Source organism: Lycorma delicatula, chromosome 1, assembly GCF_047948215.1.
Source record: "Lycorma delicatula isolate Av1 chromosome 1, ASM4794821v1, whole genome shotgun sequence".
Classification (NCBI taxonomy): domain Eukaryota; kingdom Metazoa; phylum Arthropoda; class Insecta; order Hemiptera; family Fulgoridae; genus Lycorma; species Lycorma delicatula.
The window spans coordinates 62799392-62826793 of NC_134455.1; the positions used below are offsets into that span (position 1 = coordinate 62799392).

General features: G+C 29.3%; 1 protein-coding gene across 3 annotated transcripts in view; it reads left to right on the plus strand.

The window, feature by feature from the left end:
- htt (huntingtin) overlaps window positions 1-27402 on the plus strand; it is a 310315-nt gene that overhangs the window by 200333 nt on the left and 82580 nt on the right. For all 3 annotated transcript variants that reach the window (XM_075355687.1, XM_075355696.1, XM_075355705.1), the window contains 4 exons: window positions 3072-3188; window positions 4326-4580; window positions 12466-12676; window positions 15286-15406. In XM_075355687.1, the coding sequence (XP_075211802.1) occupies window positions 3072-3188; window positions 4326-4580; window positions 12466-12676; window positions 15286-15406 (704 nt within the window). The remainder of the gene's footprint in view (window positions 1-3071; window positions 3189-4325; window positions 4581-12465; window positions 12677-15285; window positions 15407-27402) is intronic.

Sequence of the window (27402 nt, forward strand, 5' to 3'; positions counted from 1 at the left end):
AGCAAAATGAATGATGATTTATATAAAACAGTATAAAATATAACTATGTCATTGAAATCGATTTTTATTTACTTTTGTTATTGCAAAATATGTTCAAGGTTCAGAAGTTCAGCTATTGCAAAATATGGCTCAGAGGCTCGGCTTCGCCGGACCTCTGAGCCAGGCCTCACTTCGCTTGATGCTTTGGTTTTCCAGGTTTCCGAAGTTCTTTTTTCAACTGGAAAATTTTTGACGTTATCAACCTTACTCCAAGTTAAGAGCTAAAACATATTGAAAAGGTAGAAATCAACATTAAAAAACTTTTAAAAGGTTGTATTTCCAAATGTGTATTAATAAAATCGCCCATTACTCTAATTAATAGAAAAGCTAAAATATCCGGAAAAACAAGTATTGGAGATAAATTTAGGAAGACCTGAAATGAGAACTTGACTAGAGAAATGTCTTAATTTGGATAATTGTGTAGAAATTGAATACTGCATAAAACTATTTATTAAACTTTTCAAGCATATGAACAAATAAATGCAAAAATGTCAAAATTGTAAAAAATTAACTTTGTCGTCAAAATTGGAACTCGAATCCGCATCAAATTGAAAAAACAAACTAAAATCACATGAAATTTAACTTTTAAAGCCGAACAAATAATCCAATGTTGTCAAAATGGAAAAAAGTAACTTAAATGCCGATACTCACAACCGTTATGTCAGAGGTCCAAAAAAATTAGCCTATGTTCACTGCAGGGCTTCAAAGTGTAGGTGTGCAAAATTTTAGACAAATCTGTCCGATAGATCTTGAGTTAAGTTGAAACAGATAGACAAACAAACATTGATTTTTATATATATAGACAATCAAAATATCTAAGATGAGGTCGATGAATAAGAAAACTTATCAATTTTCAATACAGCCACCATCATCTTAAAAATAACTTCTTCTGCAGTAATTCACTACTCCTAGTGCTTTTGCCATTTTTCCAGGTCATTAATGCTCTTTGAAAGTTATGTGTTACATTTGTAAGTCACACTGTATATTTTCTGTGTTAGTCAAATAGTTATTTCACAACTTGATTTTTTTCTTGGGGAAAGGATAAAATTCACTTTGAAAAGTATATAGAGAGCAACAGTCATGTTCATCCAACAAAGTTTACGATGGTTGTCTGACCTTGGACATCTCAGAATATTATAGAAGAACATGGCACTGAGCTGTCTATCTTTCAGGATGAATCCACTGTTCACATCACCCCACATGTAAAAAAAGAAAGTTGTCCTGACCTGCTGTTGTTCTTTAATAAAGTACTGATGTTTTTTCCTTTTCCTGAAGCTTCAGTACCAAGACATCTTGCCTGTTTTATTATTTTACTATAAGCCTTCCTGGAGCTTGTTATACCCATTAATAAGTTCCAAATTGGATATAGAATTTGGTTTTTACTCTGTGTTCAGGTTTCAGGTCTGTACTGAAGTGTAAAACAAGCAAATACAAGCAAGTGCTTATGGCCATAAAGATAAGTTTAACCAAGTTGCCAATATAGACTACATCATGCTGCATGTTATATCAACTGTAGTTATTTCTCAGATACTTCTTGTGTGTTCGTTTCTGTGTTCAGATCCATTTATTTATTACAACTTGTACAATTTTGGAACTTTTTTCATATATCATAAAACAGTTACAAGAATGTCAGATTTTATATTATATATTGTCAAATTGCTCCAAAGCCATGTAACATGTTAGAACCGTGTGTTAGCTCTAATAAGGGCTTTCTTAGTGGTGGCCCTGAAAATAGTCGTTGTGTGTTTGATGTGATAGTCCTGAGAAGGGCTGTTAAGTCCAGTCACTGGTCTCTGGTGATGCCAGCTCAGCTGTAGCCAGGGAGTTGTGGCTCATCCATTGGGATTATGCTAAGCTTCCCCTCAGCAGAGGTTGGGTCTCCACTTCAGCAAGACAGTAATGGCCCACAGAGCCCCACAGTGTCAGGTCAGTTTCACTGATGTGAGGTGATTCTCCCCAAGCAATTCCATGTTGGGCTGGCTTGACCCTTCAGGCCACCAGCCAGGGTGCTTGAAGCCTGGCAAGCTGGGGCAGGAAGACGGCACCTGTGCTCAGTGGCTCCCTCAGCGGGCTGGCCAGGCCTACTGTTCCAGCTTGGATTGGCATCCGCCAGGAGTTACCACACTGGGCCCAGTAGGGAATTTTTACCATCTTCTTCTTTATCTGCTCTTAGGGTGACCTGAAATGAATGAGATGAAATTATAAGGAGCATGCCGGGCTGCTGCTTATAAAGCTGCCAGCATGTGGGGCATGTTGGTGATTAGCTGGCTTGGTGGGGTAGTGTATGTGCAGGCGTTTAGGTGGACTGTAACTCCTGCTAACATCTTAATGACTAGCATTGCGCTCGTCAATATGAAGCACAGCATGTGGTAGCTCTATACATTTAAATATATATAAAAAATACTTATGGAATAAACTGGTAATCTCTCTTTTTTAAAAGTCAGTTGAAAATTCAAGTATAAGATTTTTGCAATGGCCTATTTATTAATTACAGCTGATATTTAAGGGACTAATTCATCTTTTTTTAAGTTTCCTTGCTTAAAGTGAATATAAACAAAAGTTAAATCCTAACATTTACTAATAGTTTTGACTAAGATTAATCGCTGTGATAAAGTTTATGTACATTTTACCAACGGGCTAATGTCAAACAATTGTTAAACAAGTTCAGATTAATTATATTTAGGATGACACAATATTTCTTCACTTGAATCGGCCTTGAAGTAAATTTTAATCGATGTAGTCCTAAAAAATTTTTATGCTCATACATAAATAGTATTTAAAAATAGTTAAGGATTTCATACTCAGTGCAAAATGCTGGGAATTTATTTACTAATTTGTAAATACAGGATTTGTATCATATTACTTTTCTTTTCCTGTAAATAGCTTGATTTTTAAATCTTATTTCTTCATATCTGTGGACATTATTTTTTGAATTAATTTGATTGGTGTCCTTGAAACCCTGACACTGTGTATAATTAATTAAAAAAAGCTTGTTTTGATTCATTAAAATTATATTTAATAACGTCTTTCAGGCTTGCAAAATTGGAAAAAGCGATAAGGTTATTTTATCTCCTCTGTTTACTGCTGCTAGATTAGCTTTGCTGCATCATGTAGACCATATGCATAGTCTTCTACCACGTGTACATCAGGTAAGATTACTTACAGATAATATGTGTCCTTTTAATATATATTCTGTTAAAATACTAAAAATAATAATATATCTTTTAAAGTTATATATACGTGATTGGCAGAGAAAAACATTTTGTAACAAAAAAGTAACCTTTTTACTATAAAGTATATTTTAATACTTTTTTAAATACTTCAAAAGTGAGGTTTTAATTAATAATTTAAAAATTGAATGCATTATTTTGCTACTAAAATCTTATTGTAATTCTACACATTTGAGTTTGATTCAGAGAAAGTAAAACAAATTAATTTTTGCTATTTCTCATCTATTTATGGTAGCTACATAACTGAATTTATATTAAAAAAATTATACTGTGTGTAAAAGTGTTCATAATTTTTTTGTGTTAGAAAAAGGTTTATTGGAAAAAATCCCAGTTGACAAAAAAAATAGAGAATAATGAATACATATAATATATTCTCTCTTAAAAAAAGTCTTATCTGGGTCACATACAAAACAGATGAATAACCATTTATTTTATTTTTTTACTGTATATCAGTGTATTATACAAATCGAACAAATTATGATCGAAGTAATATGTTATTCTTAATTAAATTGTTAGAATATGTTATATCTGATAATATACAAAAGCGTACTGTTTCTATGTTATGTGTTAGCACATGCTAAAACTTCTCATAGAAGTTTTTTCTATGAGAAGTTTTAGCATTTGAAATTTAAAAAAATTAAAATTTTCTGATCTGAAAATAATATAAAATCATTATAGAAGAAACCATTAAGAAATAATAAACCATTATTTAAATTATGCTTTAATTTAGCCATCAGTTATATTGTTAGCAAATTAATACATACAGGAAATAAACAAAAAAATTGCTAAGATTAAATTAGCCAATTAAATATTAGCAATTGCTACTACTACTACTAGCTATATACTTAACCTATAATATTTTGTATTAACATCCTTACATAAAAAATTAATATTATATTGGGCAAAGTTTGATATAAGTTGTTTAGTTCTGTAATTTATTTAAAAAAATAATAATGATATGCGTTGTAATAATCTACAAAACAGATAGATTCACTGTGTATGTGTTAAAGCAAAATAAACAAGGTTCATAAATCTTTTATAAATACTGTTTTTCAGGTTTATAATCCAGTAGGGCGACAAGCAACTACCAAAGAAGTTAAATATAAGGAAAGAATTGATGAATTATTGTGTGATCCAGAATTTTTAGAAGCTTTTTTTCATTTAGTGCCAGCTGTTAGCAATTTTTTACAATCTATAAGTGATTTAGAGGAAAAGACTGTGGAGTTGCTGGGTATTAATAATAATAGTAATCCTCTAATACCGAAAGAATCACTTGATGCGCTTTCAAAATTTAGCGTTTTATGCATTGAGGTAAGTTTTGAATTTTTTGTAATTTTTTTTATCAACAGCAGTTATTGATGTTGAAGCAAAAAATATAAAAGTGAACTATTCAAAAAAGGGGAGGGGCATAAGACATGTGATCAAAAAATAGAATTTTATATTGATAATGTCCCCTTTCAAATAGTCCCCTAGAGATGCAATATTTATGCCAGCATTTTTCATGATCGAACATTTTATCGAACTTGTGTGTTTTTTAAACATTTTTCTTTAGCAAGCTCCATTGAGGGTGATTGGATCTTTGCTTAATATCATAAATGTACCCCATGTTTTGTCACTATTATGACATGTTTGAGTTTCTGAGTCATCTGCAATGTTTCTTTTGTTAAAAAAATCAACAGTTTTGGAACGGTTTGAATCAAACTACTACTCATTTCATACCCAGAAAGGTAGTAACATTTGTTTCAAGCATACCGTAAGAGATTCCCACTTCTTTATAAACTTCTGTATTAGTGATTCGATGATTATGATTCACTATACCCACCTTTACTTTATTGATATTTTCATCAGTTTATATGTTAGAATATCCAATCCTTTTTATCTTCATGTTTTTTTTTAAACCACTCATAAACCTTTGGTATTGACATCTTCACCACTTAATTACATTTTTAAAGCAAAATTTATGAAATCCTTTATTTCATCATTTTCAACAAAATAAATCACCACTCAGAATAAAATTTGTCCTAATTACTCAGTTGCCAAATTTGAAATACGTGTATTATGGCTCGAAAAAATGTAATTATTGCAGCGTGATTCAGGAGGATAGGGCAATACTTTGACAACTCATTCTAGAGGCTAAAAATAAGAAAAAAGTTCATATAAACATAGGTCCGAAAATGCTTCGTTAGCGAGTTATACAGGATGAAAGATTTTGCCCGAGTTTCAGTTCCTCCAGGTAAATTAAGGCTTTCTGAAATTCTGGGAAGGTCAATTAAGGGGCAAATTCAATTGTTTCTTATGGTTTTTGAGCTGGGAAATAAAAAAAAAATAGGTTCCAGAACTGTATCTCTTAGTTTCTAAGATATCCCATGTAAACGCCAAAAATAGGGTCAAAAAACACATTTTTTTAAGTTTGACATATAATAACGTTGTTAAATTGGCAATAAATCATACATTTTTTAAACATAAATTGTAGAGAATATAATTATAAGAAGATTGATGTAAATAATGTCAACAGAAAACAAATAAAATTTTAAACATGTCGACTTTTAACAACAAAACAGATTAATTTTAACAGATTGAAAAAACTTTTTCATTATGTACAGTAGAAAATAACTGGAGAAAGAAAGAATACTTACTGTTTTTTTATGATAATGATAAAATGCTGCTTATAAGTAGTATTTCATGTGGTTTAATAACTTTCAAAAATGCCAACATTGTGTTCAATGCACTTTTCAACGCGTTGTACTACATTTTGTGTTGCCAGTCTAATGGTATCTTTGTGTTCCTTGATTATAGCTGCAGCATTGAGAATACGAGCTATCAGTTCATCGCATGTGTCTACTTTTTGCTTGTAAACCTCATTTTTCAACCATCCCCACAATCAATGTGTTCGGACCTACGTTTATATGAACTTTTTTCTTACTTTAAGCCTCCAGAATGAGTTGTCAAAGTATTGCCCTATCCTCCTGAATCACTCTGTATATAAAATAGACAGTGTTGCCATACATGGGGAAAAAATGAACTTAAAAACATATCTTGCATCAAGCAGGCAGAATTAAAAAACCTTTTTTTTTATCACATATGATGTATATCTTCTTGTATGTTATACAAGGGCAAGTCAAAAAGTAAAGTGAAATTCAAAAAATCAATATATTTATTTATAGTTACATAAATGTTCATGCATTATTTTGCAACATAATCCCCTCCTACCTCTATGCACTTAGTACATCTTTTTAACAAGCTTTTGAATTCCTTCCTGGAAGTAAGTTTCTGGGTTTCATGTGCAGAGAATTTTTCACAGTTTCTATGGTCTCTTCGATCAGATCGATAATAATTCCCTTACAACTTTTCTTTTAATGGTCCAAAAATATGAAAAACACTTGGAGCCAGGAGTGTATGGAGGGAGGGTGGTCCAGCAGCTCAAAACAGATCTTGAAGGCAAAGGACTATTTTTTTGGCCGTATGAGGTTGAGTGTTATCCTGAAGCAAAATCACGCTTTTAGAAAGTTTACCGCGTCTGTTGGATTTTTTGCCTCAGTAAATGCAGTACATGCAGTAAATGCTCACAGTAGTTGTCACTGTTTACTAATTGATCTTTAGGTGTGAAGTAAACAAAAAGTGAACCTTCCATGTCCCAGAATATCGTCATCATATTTCCTGCAGACATCTGAGTTTTGAATTTTTTTTGCTGTGGGAGATAAAGGATGTTTCCACACTAAAAATTTGTCGCTTACTCTCTGGTTTAAAGTGATGGACCCATGTCTCATCAACAGTTATTATTTGCATAAGAAATGAGTTTCCTTCATTTCATCTTCGTAATGTTTCAAAAGCTTCTGGGAAATTTTCAAATGATTCTCTTTGTGGATGTTGGTCAATTGATGTGGAACCCAGTGAGCACAGACTTTTTGAAAGTTTAAAAAATCATGGATGATTGAAAATGCTTAGCCATGGCTTATATTTAACTCACTTACAATGTCATCAACTGTAATTCGTCGATTACTGAGAATCATTTGTTTAACCGCTTCAATATGTTGTTAGTCTTTGAAGTGGAAGGTACCTTGTCAGTGTTCATCATGGAGAAAAATCCTACCATTTTTAAAGTGATTAATCCATTTGTAGATTTTGTTTCCACTCAAACAACTATTTCCATATTGCTGCTGCTTTTGATGAACAATCTCTGATTGGTCTGCTGGTTTCACCCTTCTGAACTGAGGAAACATATCATTACTCACATTTCTTCCTTAATGCATTCAGACAAAGGAGCACTCATTTTAAACAAACTTTAAAACACAATCACAAATAGCTAACAATGAAATAATACTTTCAATGAACAGCTGAAAGACGTTATGAGTTATTGCAGAACAATCATTGCTATCATTCCAGTTATTTCCAGTTATTGAAGAGCAATCATTCCATAGGTGTGATTGGGAGAGAAATCAAAATTTCCCTTTACCTTTTGACTTACCCTCATTTATATATTTAATATGTATGTATAAAATCATTTAGGGCAAGGTTTGTGGAACACTTTAGATCTCATAAAAATGAGTTAGGTTTCTCCAGTCTTGCAGACAATTTAGTAAGCAATAAACATTCAATTATCGATTTGGATACAAATTTAAAAATATTAGAAATTGTAAAAGAATGTGATAATAATAATAAAAAATTAAATATTTTAGAAAAATATTACACATTCAAGTACAGACAAAAGTTTAGCTTGATTAATGTGCAGAGTTTGATAATGACTTTTTATCAGGACTGCCATAGATAATAGCACATTCATATAATTTATAAAAATTTAAATAATCTTAATATAGAGTACTGTATGTGTGGCTGGCCACATGGAATATTTTATTTCTGACTACATATTTTTATATTATGTTGGCAATTTTATGGATTTAAATATTAAGCTGAGATTTTTTCACAGTTAAGTAAAGCCAAATTAAAAGAGGGAATATTCATCAGGCCACAGATAAGAAAATTTGTGAAAATACATCTGACAGCAAACTGAATCCTAAAGAACTAACACTATGGAAGTCGTTCAAACATGTCATTACTGGTTTTCTTGGAAACAACAAAGCCGAAAACTATCATCAGCTTATAAATGAACTCTTAGTGAACTACAAAAATTTAGGCTGCAGAATGTCATTGAAAATTCGTTTTTAACATTGTCATTTGGATTTTTTCCCTTTAAACTTGGGTGACATCAGCGATGAACAAGGAGAAAGGTTCCAAGATATATTGCAGATGGAACAACATTATCGAGGCAGATGGAATGAATCTATGACGAGTAACTACTGTTGGATGATAAAAAGAGAAGAAGACTTCACAAAATACAGAATGAAAATAGAAAAAAGAAATTAAGATAAACATAAATGTCTGTAAAATAAAAGTAGGAAATTTAATTGTAATTATTTTTGTACTCTTTTATTTAAAAAGTTTCTCAATATTTTAAAGGGTCATAACTAAAAATCTAATGGTGATGAAGAAAAACTGATTTCATTTAAAGATCCAGCATAAAAAATACATCCTAATTCACATACTTTTATCTCAGTTGCAAATTATTATTTTTTTTTTTTTGTTTACCTGTATTATTGGAAATGAATATGGTAAGTTTAACGTATGTAATTAATGTGTTATGGTGGTTTGTATTTCATTTAATATATGCGTTTGTTTTACTGAAATTAAAATTTTTGAAATTCACATTATTCCTCTCTACTGTTAAATTATATTTAAATTCTATTATAAACCACCTAGTACAGAGTATTGAAATAAGACATCTTATCTTAATTTTTCATGAAAGTACTTTCGCAAGATCCCACGACTTTAGTCATGAATGAAATAATTCTGTTATTGCATAATATAAATATAAAATGAGAATTTTTATTAACTTACATGAGTGCTGCTATTTGTTGCAGTATTTATTAGACTTTTTACATCAAACACTGTCTGATGGTTTATCAAATTGAAATTTTGTTTTTATTTTTATATTTAATATTTTTCTAATATATTTAATTTTATGTCATCTTTTTTAATTTCTAAATTTGTGTTAATATCAAAAGTAGAATGTTTATCTTTTATTAGATGGTCTACTATATTAGGTGAACCTAATTTATTATTTTTGTAATTTCTGTAATGTTCAAGAAATCTAGTTTTAAAGAAAACTAGTGTTAAAGAAATATTTGTTTTTCCTGTATAAATACCATCACAATCATTACATTTAATTTTATAAAATCCTCACAGATTGTTTATTTTATTTTACTTTTTGTTTTTTAAATATTTTATTTTATGGTTATTAGATTTGTATGCTGGTTTAAATATATCTTTAATGTAAGTTTTAGTAGTGTTTTCAATGATATTATTAGTATGTGTATATTTTTTTACTTTTTTATGTCGTGTATTTGTATGTATGGTAATTATTTTGCTGCTGTGTTCTGATAGTTGTTTTTTTATAAATATTAATTAAAATAGTATCATACCCATTTTCAACCACTATATGTTTTATGATGTTCATTTCATTATTTAACTTTTCTTTGTTATTTTGTGTGTATTTGTTTGCGTGCAAACAGTTAACCATTTTGTGTGTATTAATCATATTTGTATAAGTGTTAGTTTTATTAAACCAGAGGGAATCTTTATGAACCAACAGACACTCATTCCCTGTATTCGCTAAATTATTGGATATAGGTTTTCAGTACACTGATGATACAATTTGGTTACCCTTATTTATTTCGATACTGACACCTAAATAATTTAACATTTTATTACCTATTTCAAATTTGAATTTTAAATTTTCATCATAAGAATTTAATTTGTTTTATATTATTAGATGTTCATTTTTATCAACAGGGTACATATAATTAGAATATCATCAACATTCCGTGTCCATATTAAAACATTATGTGTATGAGTGATGCAGTGCTATGTACTAATTTACTTTTAAAATCATGACTTATAATGAATAAATTATGATTGATAAATATTTCAATCATGAATTGAAAATGCAAGATCCCACAAAAGTACTTTCATGAAAAATTAAGGCAAGATATGTCTTATCTCAATATTCTGTACTAGGTGGTGGTTTATTTAATAGAATTTAAATATAATTTAACAGTACAGAGGGGTAATGTGAATCTTAAAAAAATTAATTTTAATAAAATAATTATGAATGCTAACCAAATGCATTATGAATAACCAAATTATGAATGCAAAAACAAGTTTTTGTTTCTAAAAATTGTGTATTAAAATTCTAATTTGTTATAATACTTCTTGAATGAGGTACAGTGTTGATTTAATGCTAGAATGAAACAGCAAAGAGGGTATAGTTGAATGCATGGCCATAAACTGATTCATTATTTTTATGTTTGACAGCACCTCTAGCAAAAATGATGACTTCTAAACAAAAATCCTTCTTTGTTTTGTAGATTGCTATATGTGAATCTGTAGTGCAGTTCTATGTGCTTTCTGTAAGGAATTAAATTGTTATCTTGCAAGTGGCAGTAACATTTGTTCATGGCATAATCAGTTTGAAACAGCCAGATGTCTGAGTAAAGGGATGACCAAGGGTGTCTAAAGAAAATTTTAATCATATTAATGAGTCTGAAAAATTTGTTTAGAAGGCCAGTTGCAAACTCTCTCATGTTTTAATTGCTTCATTTCTATTTATGTTAGGCTGAAGCAGCCCTAATACCAACTCAATATTGAGGGATGATTTGACTTGACCATTCCTTTGCAGAAATAAGATTTATTATTTAATAGACTCCTAAAATTGGAAAAAAATGGATCATGTATGGATAAGGATTACCCAGTTACTGTCTACTACTCTTGTCCAAGTACTAATCTGAAAGTAATACTATCCTCCAAATCTGGTAGGGATTAGTTCATATGCAAGTTTTTATTGCTTATGTGGTTGTTATTTTTGTATTGACATGGTTACATAGTGAGGTCTTGTTGTTCCCTTTTCTTAAGAATAGGATAGGGCAATGTAATATAATTTGAATGGTCTTATGTAATAAAAAATCAGTTTGGCATCAGTTCTTGTTCACCACAAGTTAATGCAAAATACTTGTTAAATCTTACTACAGTTTCACATGGAAGTCTGTTCCTTCACCAGCAAATTTCAAGGAATGCTTTTCCCAATACATTAGTAATGTCCTTGAATGCTAGTGACAGTATAGAACAGGCAGTAGAATGTTTTAAGGAAATACTGACATATGTGTCCATACTGTTTACAGCTGTTACAAGCCTTGAAGTGCCTACAGACTACTCTGCGCATGCTGACTTCATAATCAAAATGTTTGCAGCATGAAGATGATGACAAGCTTGATTGAATTTTGTTTAATGATGAGTCAGCATTTCATCTTAGTGGAAAATTTAACACAGTGAGGTCATAAAATCTCATTGAACTCTTAGAAAGCAAAAGGGACTGCCCAAAATTAAATATTTTTTGTGAACTACCCCAACATCAAGTTTATGACCCGTCCTTTTTTGCTGAAGGAAGCACAACAGGAGTAGCTTATTAGGATATCTTGCATACAAGGCTCTTTCCTTAACTGTAAGATGGACCAGAGAATTTTATTTGGCAATAAGATGTGTGTCTCCTCACCAGCACAACTCTGTTTAAGGTCAGTTGATGACTTTTTCTCCAACCACTGGATTGATTGGCATGGACCCAATGACAGAAAACTTGTTTGTGATGACTGATTTAAAAAAAAAGAATTGATTCTTTGTAGGATAAAAAAATTAAATTGCATCATTATTTTCTGTAATAAATTACTGAAATGGTGTAATCTGTTATAAAAGTTCAACAATTTGGTTTTTCTGTTATTGAAGTACTACTTGTCATTTAAGACTACATTAAAACGTACATTGTAATTTTTAATTTAAATTGTTATGATGTTATGAATAGTGAAAGCATGTGAATCTATATCTGGATCATATTGATTACTTGTACAGTTATGTATAATTATATATAAATTTGTTTGATAAGTTTGTCTACTGTTCAACAGTTTTTATAATGAGATGCCAATTTTCTTTAATCAGTGACATGTTTAAATATATTATATGAGTCCACCTGTTTTAAATATATTTTATAGCAACATAAATTAAGATATTAAAACAGTTTAAGTAATTTTATAATTTTGAATATTTATTAATTAATTAGTATTATTGTTTATAAAGATTATTTTTGGTATTTCAGAGTATTGTATGGTTGAGTTTAAACAAGTCTTTGTGTGGAGGAAAATGGCCAAATTGTTTACATAAAGCCCTTGAATGTATAATCAGTGTTGTGAGAATAGATCGTTTGATGTCTCTGCTGTCAGTCTCGCACGTCGGATCAATTGTTTCTTGTATAGTATCAATAATACATAAGCATACTAATCATACCATCAAAACACCATCTTTACAGGGTAACTATTTAATTGTTTGTTGGGTAAGCTGTTTTTGTAACTGAATATAAAATGATATTAAATGCCGATTATTTAATATGAAATTATGTTTATTTTTAAACATATAAGTATGCATTTAGTGGTGACAGTATAGTTATTATTTTGTTATAATTTTTATCATAAAGTGGTTTATAATTAGTTTTAGATTGTAGATTGGTGCATTGTGTCTATTTCAACCTATTAATTCCATGATAATTGGAACATTAGACTACTGGAATCCAGAAATGCAATACGAAAGTGAATGTAAAATAAAAAAATCAAAGACATATGTGTATCCTTTCTACTGCCACCTTATCATCTGGATCGCCTATTGACAGAGACCTTATATTTGTTCTGTAAAACTTAATGCTAAATGCAATTAAAATGAAAGCTTTTCATATCTAATCAGATTAACTTACATGTGAGTATGATTGATTTAATTCTAGTCAAATAGTAGATCAACTCTCTCATGTTTTAATTGCTTCATTTCTATTTATGTTAGGCTGAAGCAGCCCTAATACCAACTCATATTGAGGAATGATTTGACTTGACCATTCCTTTGCAGAAATAAGATTCATTACTTAATAGACTCCTAAAATTGGAAAAAAAATCATCATGTATGGATAAGGATTACCCAATTACTATTTACTACTCTTGCCAAAGTACTAACCTGAAAGTAATACTACCCTCCAAATCTGGTAGGGATTAGTTCATATATAAGTTGTTATTGCTTATGTGGTTGTTATTTTTGTATTGACATGGTTCCATAGAGAGGTCTTGTTGTTTCCTTTTCTTAAGAATAGGATAGGGCAATGTAATAGAATTTGAATCGGCTTGGGTAATAAAAAATCAGTTTGGCATCAGCTCTTGTTAACCACAAGTTAATGTGAAATACTTGTTAAATCTTACTAAAGTTTCACATGGAAGTCTGTTCCTTCACCAGCAAATTTCAAGGAATGCATTTCCCAATACATTAGTAATGCCCTTGACCTTTTGTTCAGTGTATCAGTGCTTTCAATCTAGGCTCAGATTCTAAAACGTTCTAGATTAAATGCTTTCAATCAAGGGAAATGGCTATCAAGGGTAAGGCTTCTGTTTTAATTCATCTTACAATCCTACACCTTGGCTGTATCCTGAATTCCATATTTTCTGAAACTTCTTCATAAAAGATGTGTAGGATGTTCTAAGGCATTCATTATACCTGACAAGATACTTTCCTCAGTTGCACATATTGCTTTTTTTTTCACTATCAACTAGGCATGATTATTAAAAAGCAATTTATAATTGAGCATAATTCCAAAATATACTTATAAACTGTGACTGTGCTGATAATTTGGCTTAATTTTTGGACAGTGAAATGAATATTTTTTCTGAGTCTTTCTTCAGTCAGCTGCTTTAGCAACTTTGGGAACAGTGACTAAGATGCATACAAATTTGAATACTAGATTGTGGATACCAGTGTTCTTTGTTGGTTGGGTTTCAACTAACCACACATCTCAGGAATGGTTGATCTGAGACTACAAGACTACAATTTATTTACATTCATACATATCATCCTCATTCATCCTCTTAAGTAATACCTTCTGGTGGTTCTCGAGGCTAAACAGGAAAAGAAAAAGCACAAGAGTGATTATTGTTCAATTGCTGATCTTATTAGGATTCCATACATCTTTTAAAAGAACGTTCTAACAAGCCTAAAACCAGCCTAATTGAAGTTCAGATTTATTGTGATTTGTACTTAGAATATGGCATCAAGGAACTATTCAAGACTAGCTCCTTTGATGCTACTGAGATGAAATACCCAGAAAATAAAGCTAAAGTTTAATTCAGTACTAATCATTCTATACTTTGTGAACATGTAGAATTGAAATGTTTCCTCTCAAGTAAATATTGTTTCATTTCTGGTGAGAAATAATGGATCCAATACTAATTTCTGGCTATGTTGTCCAGAAATTCATGTCCTTCCCTGCTGCCATGCCAAAACCAGGAAGTGACCTGAAAATGTCTCCTGTTTTGTTGGTATGACAATAAATGATGAATTAATCTTTTAAACTCTTGATGCTAATTGAAGATATTCTATCTTAAATGCAAATATTCTGTTCCCGCATGGTCATATACATGGTAATTTGTTTTCATGAATCATGTCATTTGAGTGAACGTTTTTCATCGTTGTCAAAGTTTCTCATCTTTCTCATACTGATTATTGTTAACCATTCAATCCTTAAACAAAGCTTGCTATTAACTTTATCATAACTTTATCATATATTTTAAGTAATTGATAATCAATTTCAGGGAGTTGATGCATATTTGACTGTGAAAGTAAATCACATCATGGACTTCCATTACATGCTGTCTTTCATAGATTATAAAAGACTAATTAATTATACTGGTCACTTGGCCAATGACAGTATGTACTTAATAGGGATATGTCAGTAGTTTTGCCATGCATTTAAATCTAAATATTTGTTATAATCAAAAAATTATGGATGCAATTTACTTTTTAATTTTCCTTTATACTAAAAAGTTTTATTTCACTTATTTCTTTTGTTTATTATTTGAATTTATCTGATATTACTAAAAATTAATTTTAGGTGAGAGTGAATCAGTTACTAGACTACATTCATGTTATCAAATGGCAATGCTCATTAAACTAATGGAAAAATCACCTCCTACATCATGGGATGTGCCTCAATTGTTTTCTTCTAACATAGGGTAAATTTGTCATTTTTGTCTTGCGTTCCTTAGTAAGGAGTAAATATATTACTTTACGTAATAGTTTTTTGCTTATTAAGTTGTTTATAAAATGAGTAATTTAGAAATTTAAATGGGAAGTTATATTACTTTTAATTTGTTTAAATATGAAGTTCTGCATAATAATATTTAATTTCTGAAATATCACTTTAGAATTTTAGAATAAAATATTTGAAATTGCTGTTGATGATTGTTAACAGAACTTTTAGTAAATGCTAAATATCAGTTTCTGTTATTTTGTGATTTGAGAAGGATTTATAGGATATCTCCATCAATAGTATTTTTGACATAATCCTGTAGATCTTAATGTATTATATGCTAGTGATACTGTAGTTTTATGCTCTTTAGAAGCTTGTGACCAAACTATAATTATGGTAAATAATTTATAATTGGTTTATAAAAAACTGATTTTATTAAAATGAGATTTGGTTTATAGAAAACTGGTTTTATGTATTAGAATATATATGTATGTCATTCAGTAGTATGACAACATAAAGAATAAAAATGTAAGTTTTAGTATGAAAAGGAAACAACTAGTATATGTAAAATACAAATTTTACTCATATTGTTAAATGGATTAGATATTTTATAAATATCTAAATTAACTAACACCATTCAGCCAATTTTATATTACAAGATAAAAAATGTTGGTGTGCATGGTTTATTTTAGTATTTTTAATTTTTAACATTTTTGATATCTTTATGAAATATGCAGCTTAATTAAATGAATTCAATCATGACTGAGGTTGTAAGATCCACAACGTTTTGTTATGATAAAATTAAGATAAAATAAAGATTATCTACAAAGATAATATTTAGATTTTATCTAAAGTTAAATATAGATTTATCTAGATAAATAAAGATTAAGATCTTATCTTAATATTACAGAGGGGTCCAAAAGAATGTACTCTCTGTTTGCAATTAAATAATATCTAAACAAAAAGACTTATACTCACTAAACTAATGTGAAGTGTAGTGTAAGGTATTAAATTTGTTGTGTTAGGCGGAACTGACAATTTATGCTGCGCATGCGAGGATGGATGGATGGTGGTGGAATGAGCCAGTCATATTAGACAGTGCAGCAGAAGACAGTTGAGTAGTATCAATGGCTGAGGTTTGCTCATCATTTGTTGAACACAAGGCTATACTGAAGTGGTACTGGAAGTATGAGAACATTGACAAATGCTCATACTTTGTATACAAATGTTCTGGAAGTATGAGAACAAAGTACAATGACAATGGCAGAGATAGTTTGAAACAAGGAAAGATCCAGCCAACCACTAACAGCTACAAGTCTGACATCCAGTGCTGTGGTGTTGCAACATTTCATCTGATCACTCGATAAAACCTACCCAGATGGTGAGTGGGTTGAAGAAGTGCTGTTAAGTACATACCTCAGTCTCGTGATTTGACACCTTTGGACTTCTATCTCTGGGGGACTGTCAAAAATAACGTGTATCAACAAAAACCAACAACAATCGACAAGCTATGTGAAAAATCATAGTCGTGTGCTGCCATTACGTCAGATATACTGACAGCTGTAGTTCAGTGTGCATATCGGCGCCATGGGAATTGTATAGAAGCTGCTGGTGGTCATTTCAAATGCATACCATAACCCTCTCTCAGTGCCAAAAATTGTCACATCAAGTCAAATTTGTCACTAGATATGGACTAGCAAACAGTGAGTACATTTTTTTGGACCCCTCTGTATGTACTGAGGGTTTGTATTAATAGAATTAAAAATATAATTTAACAGTACAGAGAAATAATATGAATGTTTTAAAGATTAATTTAAATAATATAGATTCATACATATCTACATTTATTTTTTTAAATCAATTCTTTTAAGAATCATATTCCTCTGTACTAATATACAAGATTATATTTATTTGATCAACCTAAGTACAGAACAGTAAATAAAGTAGGATGACACTTACCTTACTTTATCATTTATGCAAAAATGTTTTCGCAAATTTCTTGCATTATCAGTTGCAATACTTTGTTTTTTCTAATTTTTCACATCAAATTACATACATATTATACATAAATATTATAAAATAAAAAAGTTTTTTTTACTTTTTATAAAAAACAATAAAAACTTTGGTATAATTTCATTTTTAGGTTTTTTAAGTATGAGTTATAAAAATCAATGATTCAAAGTTAAAAATTGGAATTAAAATTAAACATTTTTTTTACACATAACTAAAAATTTTAAATTAAAATTAAAAATTATGCATTATAAGTTAAAAATTACATGTATAGAAATATGACATCAATTGATAAAAATTAAAATAAAAATAAACTAAAAAATAAATAGTTTAAATAGAATGTTACATGTTGTGTAGCTAGCCGATGTTACATTACTGTACATGCTTGAAATAGAATTATATATTAGCAATGTCTGGAGAACTGCTGCCATCTACTGCAGCTGTCATCCTCATACTCTGAAGGTTGATCAGATTAAATCTACTATTATATTTATACATGTAGAATCTAAAATGTCTAAACCCCTATTATTTGTATTCATATTATATTTTTTAATTTCCAGTATTTCCAAATTTGTTTAAATATCAGATATTGAATGTATATTATTAATAAGATGGTCAGAAACATTAAAGAACCCCAGTTTTCAATTTTTGTAATATCAAAAATGTTCAGAGAATCTAATTTTGAAAGATCTGGTTATAATTACAAAAATTTAGTTTTAATTTTTAAATATAATATATATAAAATGTTTAATTTTAATTTCAATTTTTAACTTTGAATCTTTGATTTTTATAACTCATATCTAAAAAATTTAATAATGAAATTTTAACAAAGTTTTTATTGTTTTTTATAAAAAGTAAAAAAAAATTATTATTTTATAATATTTATGCATATGTAACTTGATGTGAAAAATTTGAAAAAAAAAAGTATTGCAGCTGATAATTCGAGAAATTCGCGAAAACTTAAGATAAGTATTATCATCCTACTCTATTTATTGTTCTGTACTTAGGTTGATCAAATAAATAAATATATATATGTATATTATATTTAAAAATTAAAACTAAATTTTTATAATTATAACCATATAATTAAATTATATATATATATATATATATATATATAATTTTTTTGAATATTTAAATAATTCATGAATATATTGACCACTGTGTTAATAAAATTTAATGTTATATGAAATATAAACCACCAAAGCACAATAATTACATAACTTATATTAATTTCAGTAACTGTTTTCGGGGGTATCCCACATCTTCAGTTGGAATTAAATTCTGTATCTGTTACATTAAAACAGATTCTTTTAATTTTTTGTCATTATATTTTAAATCATATTTTATATTTTGAATTATAATGAATGTATATGTAAATTTTTCTGTCCAGTACTGTAGTGATGTAATCTTTAAAACATATATTTTCCTTTTTCTAATGTCATTATTACCAGCTGTTAGCTTGTAATCTTATTTTGTTTTTAATTAAATTATCATCTTCAAATGTGATCGGGTGGTTCATCATTTTATATTTTTGTTTATTTTTTTTTTTTGTCTTCAGTCATTTGACTGGTTTGATGCAGCTCTCCAAGATCCCCTATCTAGTGCTAGTCGTTTCATTTCAGTATACCCTCTACATCCTACATCCCTAACAATTTGTTTTACATATTCCAAATGTGGCCTGCCTACACAATATTTTCCTTCTACCTGTCCTTCCAATATTAAAGCGACTATTCCAGGATGCCTTAGTATGTGGCCTATGTCTGTCTCTTCTTTTAACTATATTTTTCCAAATGCTTCTTTCTTCATCTATTTGTCACAATACCTCTTCATTTGTCACTTTATCCACCCATCTGATTTTTAACATTCTCCTATAGCACCACATTTCAAAAGCTTCTAATCTTTTCTTCTCAGATACTCCGATTGTCCAAGTTTCACTTCCATATAAAGCGACACTCCAAACATATACTTTCAAAAATCTTTTCCTGACATTTAAATTAATTTTTGTGTAAACAAATAATATTTCTTACTGAAGGCTCGTTTCGCTTGTGCTATTCGGCATTTTATATCGCTCCTGCTTCGTCCATCTTTCCAAATTTCTACTTCCCAAATAACAAAATTGTTCTACCTCCATAATCTTTTCACCTCCTATTTTCACATTCAGTGGTCCATCTTTGTTATTTCTACTATATTTCATTACTTTTGTTTTCTTCTTGTTTATTTTCATGCGATAGTTCTTGCGTAGGACTTCATCTATGCCGTTCATTGTTTCTTCTAAATCCTTTTTATTCTTGGCTAGAATTACTATATCATCAGCAAATCGTAGCATCTTTATCTTTTCACCTTGTACTGTTACTCCGAATCTAAATTGTTCTTTAACATCATTAACTGCTAGATCCATGTAAAGATTAAAAAGTAACGGAGATAGGGAACATCCTTGTCAGACTCCCTTTCTTATTACAACTTCTTTCTTATGTTCTTCAATTATTACTGTTGCTGTTTGGTTCCTGTACATGTTAGCAATTGTTCTTCTATCTCTGTATTTGAACATTTTTGTTTATAAATGTAATATTTTTTGAGTATCATTTTTTATCATTATTACAAACTTTTAAAATCTTTTAATATTTTTGCAATCAGTAATACTATGTTTACATTCTAATAGATGGTCAGTTAGATTAGATACCTCCTTTTTTGTTTTTGTATCCTGTGTAATGTTCTGTAAATCATTTTTTAATAATCTATAGGTTTTACCAGTATAAATGTTAATATATTCATTGCACTTAATTTTGTATTTTCCTCTCAATTATTTTTATTATTGTTATGTTTTAAATATTTTATAAGCAATTATTTGGTTTATGTGCCTTTTTATATTTATTTTTATCATATATGTTAATATTTTTTTCTATTATTTTATTTGTTTAACTGTATTTTAGTTATAAACTATATTTTATTAATTTTTGTGTTATTTTTTTTTTGTTTTTTAGTAAAATTATCTTGGTATTTTTTATAATAATTTAGACATTTTTTTCAAAATTTTATCACCAAAACCATACCATTTATCTTTATTGTTTTTTGCATAATGACTAGGTCTAAATATTATGTTTATATGTATAAAAATTTTGTGATCATGGGGGGTTAGTATTTAAATGTATTGTAATATTTTTTGTTGTGTGTTTTCTATAAACTAATATATTTTTCTATTATATTGTTTATGATTATTTTGATTTCAATATCTAAAAAATGTGTTATTTTCTATTTCATATATAAATTTAAAATTCTTATTATAATTTTTAAGTTTATTTAAAATGATCAGATGTTTGTAAGGAAATAGTTCATTCCATATCAAATCAACGAAAATTGATGCACCTCTCAGATTTATGTCCAGTAATTCAAATAAAATTTACAGGTTTGGCTCTACCGAAGTGATGCAAAAAAAATTTTCAGATTTTTCAGTCGTTCAGTTTTTTGTGTAGGACCTTGTAAAAAATTGAAAAAATTGCAAAAAGCAAGGTTTGGGTAATTACGATAGAATAAATTTCTCAGCTCCTATGAGAGGTAGAGAGCTCATTTTGATATCATTTTAAAGGTCTTGGAATTGGCTTTTATATGATATGTCACTTGGCAAGGTTTTGTTATATAATATTTCAAGGTCATAAAAATATTATTTGACCTTAAATATATACAAAAGTGTATTTTTTTTAATTAAAAAAAAATTATATTTTTTACTTCCTAATGTGATGTACATGTGGTAAACATTTCATAATGGAATTGCAATGGAATCATGTTAAAAATTAATTTTGTAATAATTAGGTACAGCAGAATATTCAAATTGTTCCCCCTGTGTGATAATTGCTAATTGAGATTCAGTCATTGAAAACCCTCCCCAGTTTTCCAGACTGGGTCACTTGATGAGACAGAAGAGTAACATGACGTGACATGCACTCTCCTAGTGCCAGCAAAAGATTGTACATGTTTCATCCTGTTGAGAAGTAATATCAGTCTGGATCATCTCTTCGAACAGTAGGATCAGTTGTGTCCTCTCCAAGAGGATTAATCACATCTATAAAGTGATGCAAAAAAATATTTTTTTCAGATTTTTCAGTCATTCTCTGTTAACTGATCTTGCCTTTCTCTACAGGTTTGGACTTTTATGATTAATTCATCACAGCCTTGGACCAGAATACAGTGACCAGCATGGAACCATCCATGCAATCCATTCGAAGTCAAGTAATAATTTCTGTAAGAAAAACCTGAGAAGTGTAAGCAAGAACTTGGTGCAAACATTTACTTTTATTAAACAAGATTACAACATTTGTGATACTTTTCGCAAATGATTAGAAGCATCTGCTAAAAATAATGCTGAAGAATTTACTTCTGATGAAGAATTTCAACAATTAGATCCTTGGTGTTCCCAGAAATAGATGAAGCTGTAATGGTCTGAACAAAAGTTTGATTGTTGTAAGTGAATCACCTATTCAGAAAAAAAAGACTATATGAGTGAAAATTCCCTCAGGAAAAGCTTAAGAAAGCAGCAGTAGTGTTCAAAAACAAAATATTGAGCATGGATTCAGATTCTGAACAAGATGCTATTCCTCTCTCCTTTGACCGTGAAATTATCAACCAGTTGAAGGAGAAATTTAATACTACAGATTGTAAGAGCATCAGGGTGCAAATATTGATGATGCTTCCTAAAAGCTTTTAGGAATGTCTTTCTAAAAGACATTCAAGATGAATTTGGAGTATCAGACTACACTGCAAGGAAAGCTAAAAGCCTGGTTAAAGGAAAAGGTGTCATGTCATGTCCTGATCCTAAACCTGGTAGAACTTTACATTTTGAAACAGCAGAAGAAGTAACGCATCTATATGAGAAAAATAAGCCGATCTAATGCGCGAATCTAAGCCGAATGATGCCCGGAAAAAAGATTTTATTTCTCTTAAGATAAATAGAAGATGAGAGCATGTTAAGAAAAAAATTATTCTATGTAATCTCCATGAAGCTTTTGCTTTATTTAAACAGAGGCATACATTGCTGAAAAAAGGATTTTCAAAGTTCTGTGAACTCAGGCCTAAGTACTGTGTTCTTGCAGGTGCAAGTGGATCTGACAGTGTTTGTGTATGTATAACACACCAAAACGCAAAACTTATGGTTAAGCATTGTAGAATGAAAGAACTGATAGAAGGTGATAGACCAATTAAATCTACAAAGATATTATGACATATATAGTGTGTGCTAATCCAACTGAAGCTTGCTACTTTGGAAATTGCAAAAACTGTCCTGGTTTGAAGAATTCAAGGGAAGGATTGAGGAAGCTTTCGAGCTCAACTGTATTGAAAACATCACAGTAAGTTAAACTTACTGAAGAATTCATCAGTATACTTTTTGAAAAACTTCCAAAACTTCAACATTTATTTCTTGCTAGTCAATAGTCCAGTTACTTCACCCATCTGAAGCAATCTCTGAAAGAAGGTTCATTAACTTGTAATCTGTGTCTTCACTGAGAACTATTCATTCATTCCCCAGGATGCAGCCCAAGGTTTCCGCTGGAACAATGCACAGGCAACAGTTCACTCCTTCACAATCTATTTCCAAGATACAACAACATAAACATGCATATATCTCTTGTCCTAATTTCTGATTGTCTTACAAATGACACAAATAGCAGTGCACCTTTTTCAGAAATATTTAACTGGTTTCATGCAGTCTCATTTTACCACAAAACCAAACCTGACTTATTATTACAGTGATGATGCTGCCTCAGTACAAAAAGAGATTCAATTTTCTAACCTCTGTTACCATGAATCCAAAAGACTTTGGATTCAGGAACCCAGACTTTGGGTTCAAAGCAGAGTGGCATTTTTTTGTCACATCTCATGACAAAAGTACATGTGATGGTGTGGGAGGGACTTTTAAAAGACTTGAAGCTAGAGCAACTCTTTGAATGATTTACAATGACCAGATCATGACACCATGACAGTTATATGACTGGGTAAATGGACATATTGATTCAATACATTTCCATTACAGTACGTTGAACAGCATAAAGGAGAAGAAGAGGTTTTGAAGAGTAGGACAGTGACAACAAGAACTACACCAGGTACTCAAAAACTCCACTCTTTTGTTCCACTGAACAAGAATCAGGTGCAAGTGAAGGTTTTTTCATTTTCTAATAACTCAACAGTAGCAAGCACAACAAACATTGAGGATGATATTGAATTCACAGAAATGGTTGGGTTCTTGATCTGCAGATATGATGGACACTGGTGGTGTGGGTTGGGGGGTTGAGGACTCAAATGAAGAAAATCAAACAGTGAAGATGAAGTTCTTACATCCATATGGACTTTCTCCTTCTTTCCACTACCCAAACTCTGAGGATGTTCTTAATGTACATAGGATGATGCTATTTCAAAAGTAGATCACAGGGTAAGTCCAACAGGAAGAGTTTATAACCACTCAAAGCAAGAAGTGGACAATGCTAACCAGAAGTTCTGTAGATATGCTTGGAAGCTTTATGAATTGCAGTTAAGTAGTGAGTACATACAAGTTCATTATTTTATTGTGATCACATTGCAATCCTATTATGAAATGTTGACATGTACAACATATTAGGAAGCAAAAAATATACTTTTTTCAAATTTAAAAAAAAATATACACTTTTGGATATATTCAAGGGCAAATAGTTTTTTTTGGTTACCTTGAACTATTAATGTTACAAAATTTTTCCAAGTGATATAACACATAAAATCCCATTCCAAGAGCTTTAAAATGACATGGTGATGGTCAAGTTGTGAGCCTTATTGATTTGACATGGAACGACCCAGTATATAACTCAGCTATAAACAACAAACATCAAATGTTTGTAACAAAATATTTATATATTAGGTAACTCAGCTATAAATAAACAAACGTTTGGGCATTTTAAATAAACTTAATAATTACAGTAATAATTTAAAATTTACGTACAAAGTAGAAAATAACAGAAAAATACATTTGAACCACCAGATTTTACATAAACCACCAGACCACATTTGAAGATGATGATTTAAATAAAATTGTAATAAATTTACAATCTAACAGTTGGCAATAGTGACAGTAAAACAAAGGAAAATACTATATTTAAAGGTTACATCATTCCAGTACTGGACAGCAAAATTAGCATGTGCATTCATAATAAATACTATTCAAATTAAATTTTTAAAGAATTATTTATAATGCAATTATAGAATACAACAGCTAAAGATGTGAGATCCCAGGAAAATCAATTCTTGAAAATTAATATGGTAAGTTTAACTAATCATCTAATTACTGTGTTTTGGTGGTTTATATTACATATAATATTAAATTTTATTAACATAGTGTTCAATGTATTAATGAATTATTTGAATTTTCAAAAATTTAATATTTATATTTATTGAAATTCTATTAAATAAACCACCTAATACAGAATATTGAGGTAAGACATATCTTACCTTAATTTCTCATGAAAGTATTTACACAGGATCCTGTAAAAACTTGTTTTTGCTTGGTTACCACTCACTCATATTTACTTTACTGTAATTCCTCTGTACTGTAAAATTATATTTTAAATTTAGTTAAAAAAAACTATGAACTATTAAATAAAGCAGAGGAATTATATAAATCTTAAAAAGATTAATTAAGTAAATTACGAATGTACCAAGCAAAAGAAGTTTTTGCAGGATCATGCGAAAGTACTTTCATCTGGATATTCTGTACTGGGTGGTTTGAGAGGAAGAATATAAATCTTAAAAAGATTAATTTCAGTAAGTAATGTATATATAATATATATATATATATATATATATATATATATATATATATATATGTGGAGTAGTACTCTAATAAACATGGTTTTTGCTGATAATTTTTTTAATAGAATAAAAAATTATTAATTTTATATCCACCTTACTAGCAAAACAGATGTATTTTCTCAAAATCTTTCGGTTTATTTCAAACCATAATCAGGAGATAAAAATAATATAATAAGTCAAAAATTAAAATAATTACAGTCATGACTGTTTGAATGTAAAAAGTATACTGAAGACTATATAGTGAATTCTGATGGAATGAAATAGAATTAAAGGAAACCATATTATCAAAAATGATATTTTAATTGTTTACAATTATTATCTCCTATTAATATTTGTTTTTAAGACATATTTGAATAATTTATCTTCTTTAAAAAATGTTTGTTCATTAATTAAATTATTTTGGTTACTATATATGTGAAATTTTTCTAAATTATATATATTAAAATGATTATGGGAAATATCTAAAATATTTATAAAATTATTTTGTTAGTATGTATCAGCATTATCTAAGATGTATTTAGCAAAATTAGAATTTTTGGGTTATTGTTTTTAATACTATTGATGTGTTATTTTGCGCATACCGAAAATTTATGGTTGGTCATACAGATATAAATCATATCACAATCTTTTTCTTTTTTTTTTTTTTACTTCCGGGACCACTGTTAGGTGTTGCTTTAGAGGATGAGAATGACAGTTTTTGTAGCGTGTGAAAATGCCATGCCTGACTTTACACTTACACTATATACACCTTGATTATCAAATTTAAAATCGTTATTATTTAATGTTTTATATAATTGTTATTAACATATTTAATTCATTTATTATTTGTAGTATATGCCAGTGTTATGCTAATTTTTTTGACTATATGGCATGTATTCATATTTATTTATTTTTTTAAGTTTTTTCTGGTAATAATTTTATAGTGTTTATTGTGTTAATTTTATTATTTATTCTTTTATATAATTTATTTTTTATTTTGAAAGCAATTATTTTAATAACCATACTCTTCTGTACCAATACAAATTAATGTATGTTTAATAAATTAACCCCAAGTACAGGACAACTGAAATAGGATGACTTACCACATTTCATTGTATAACAGAAGCGCTTTCGTGACTTTGATTCACATCATCAGCTGCATACATTTTGATGCATAGATTGCATCAACTTGCAATCTATGACAACAAACCATTCAGTAATACTTTTATAATAAAAATTGTTTTAAATTTTAAAATTTAATTTAATTTATCATACTTTAAAACCATACAAAAATTTATCCCAACAAGAGATAGAAACATTAAATATAAAAATTTTTAAATTACAAAGATCAATCAATTAAAATTAACAAAGTCAAAAATGAAAATGTAAGAATGTAATTGAAACAAAGGTAAAAATTAAAACTTTTAAAATAAAAACAAAAACTTAGTAAAATCATGTGCTAGCCATTTCACTGATTTTACTCTACTAACCATACTGAAAGATGAAAGATCAATTATTCAACAATATTGTCTAAACAGATAGTGATACTATGTACTGTAGCCTTTATAATACAGTCATTCTCATATTCTGTCTGAAAGTTGATCATATTAAATTTATTCCTTTCTAAAATGTTCAAACCCTTATTATTTCTATCCATATATTTTTAAGTTTGTCTGAATATCTGATATTGTGCATTGTTTACGCCAATGTGTAAAGCAGTTAAATAAATTAGTTCAACTTGTTTGGTATTTGACTTATTTTCATCTAAAATTTAACAGTATTTCGATGTAATGAATATTTCAATTATAAATAAGAAATTTTTCATACACTGAAATTTATGCATTCCATTCAACGTACATATAAATATATGCTCAGCTGATTTTTATTTATGCTTTTTGTATTGATTATTTATTACGATTTAACGCTGTATTATTTCATGTTTATAATGTAAAAAAAAAAAAAAAAACGTAAACATGTTGCATTCACTCGGCTCCATCTACACTGTATAAGCCGGCTCCCCACTAGAGTCAGTCAGTGTCTCTCAGTCTCTCTCTGATCACAGTCTCTCTCTAGTCAGTGTCTCTCTCAGTCTCTCTCTGATCACAGTCTCTCTCTAGTCAGTGTCTCTCTGACCATCATTCGAAGAATCATTGGTGCGTCTTA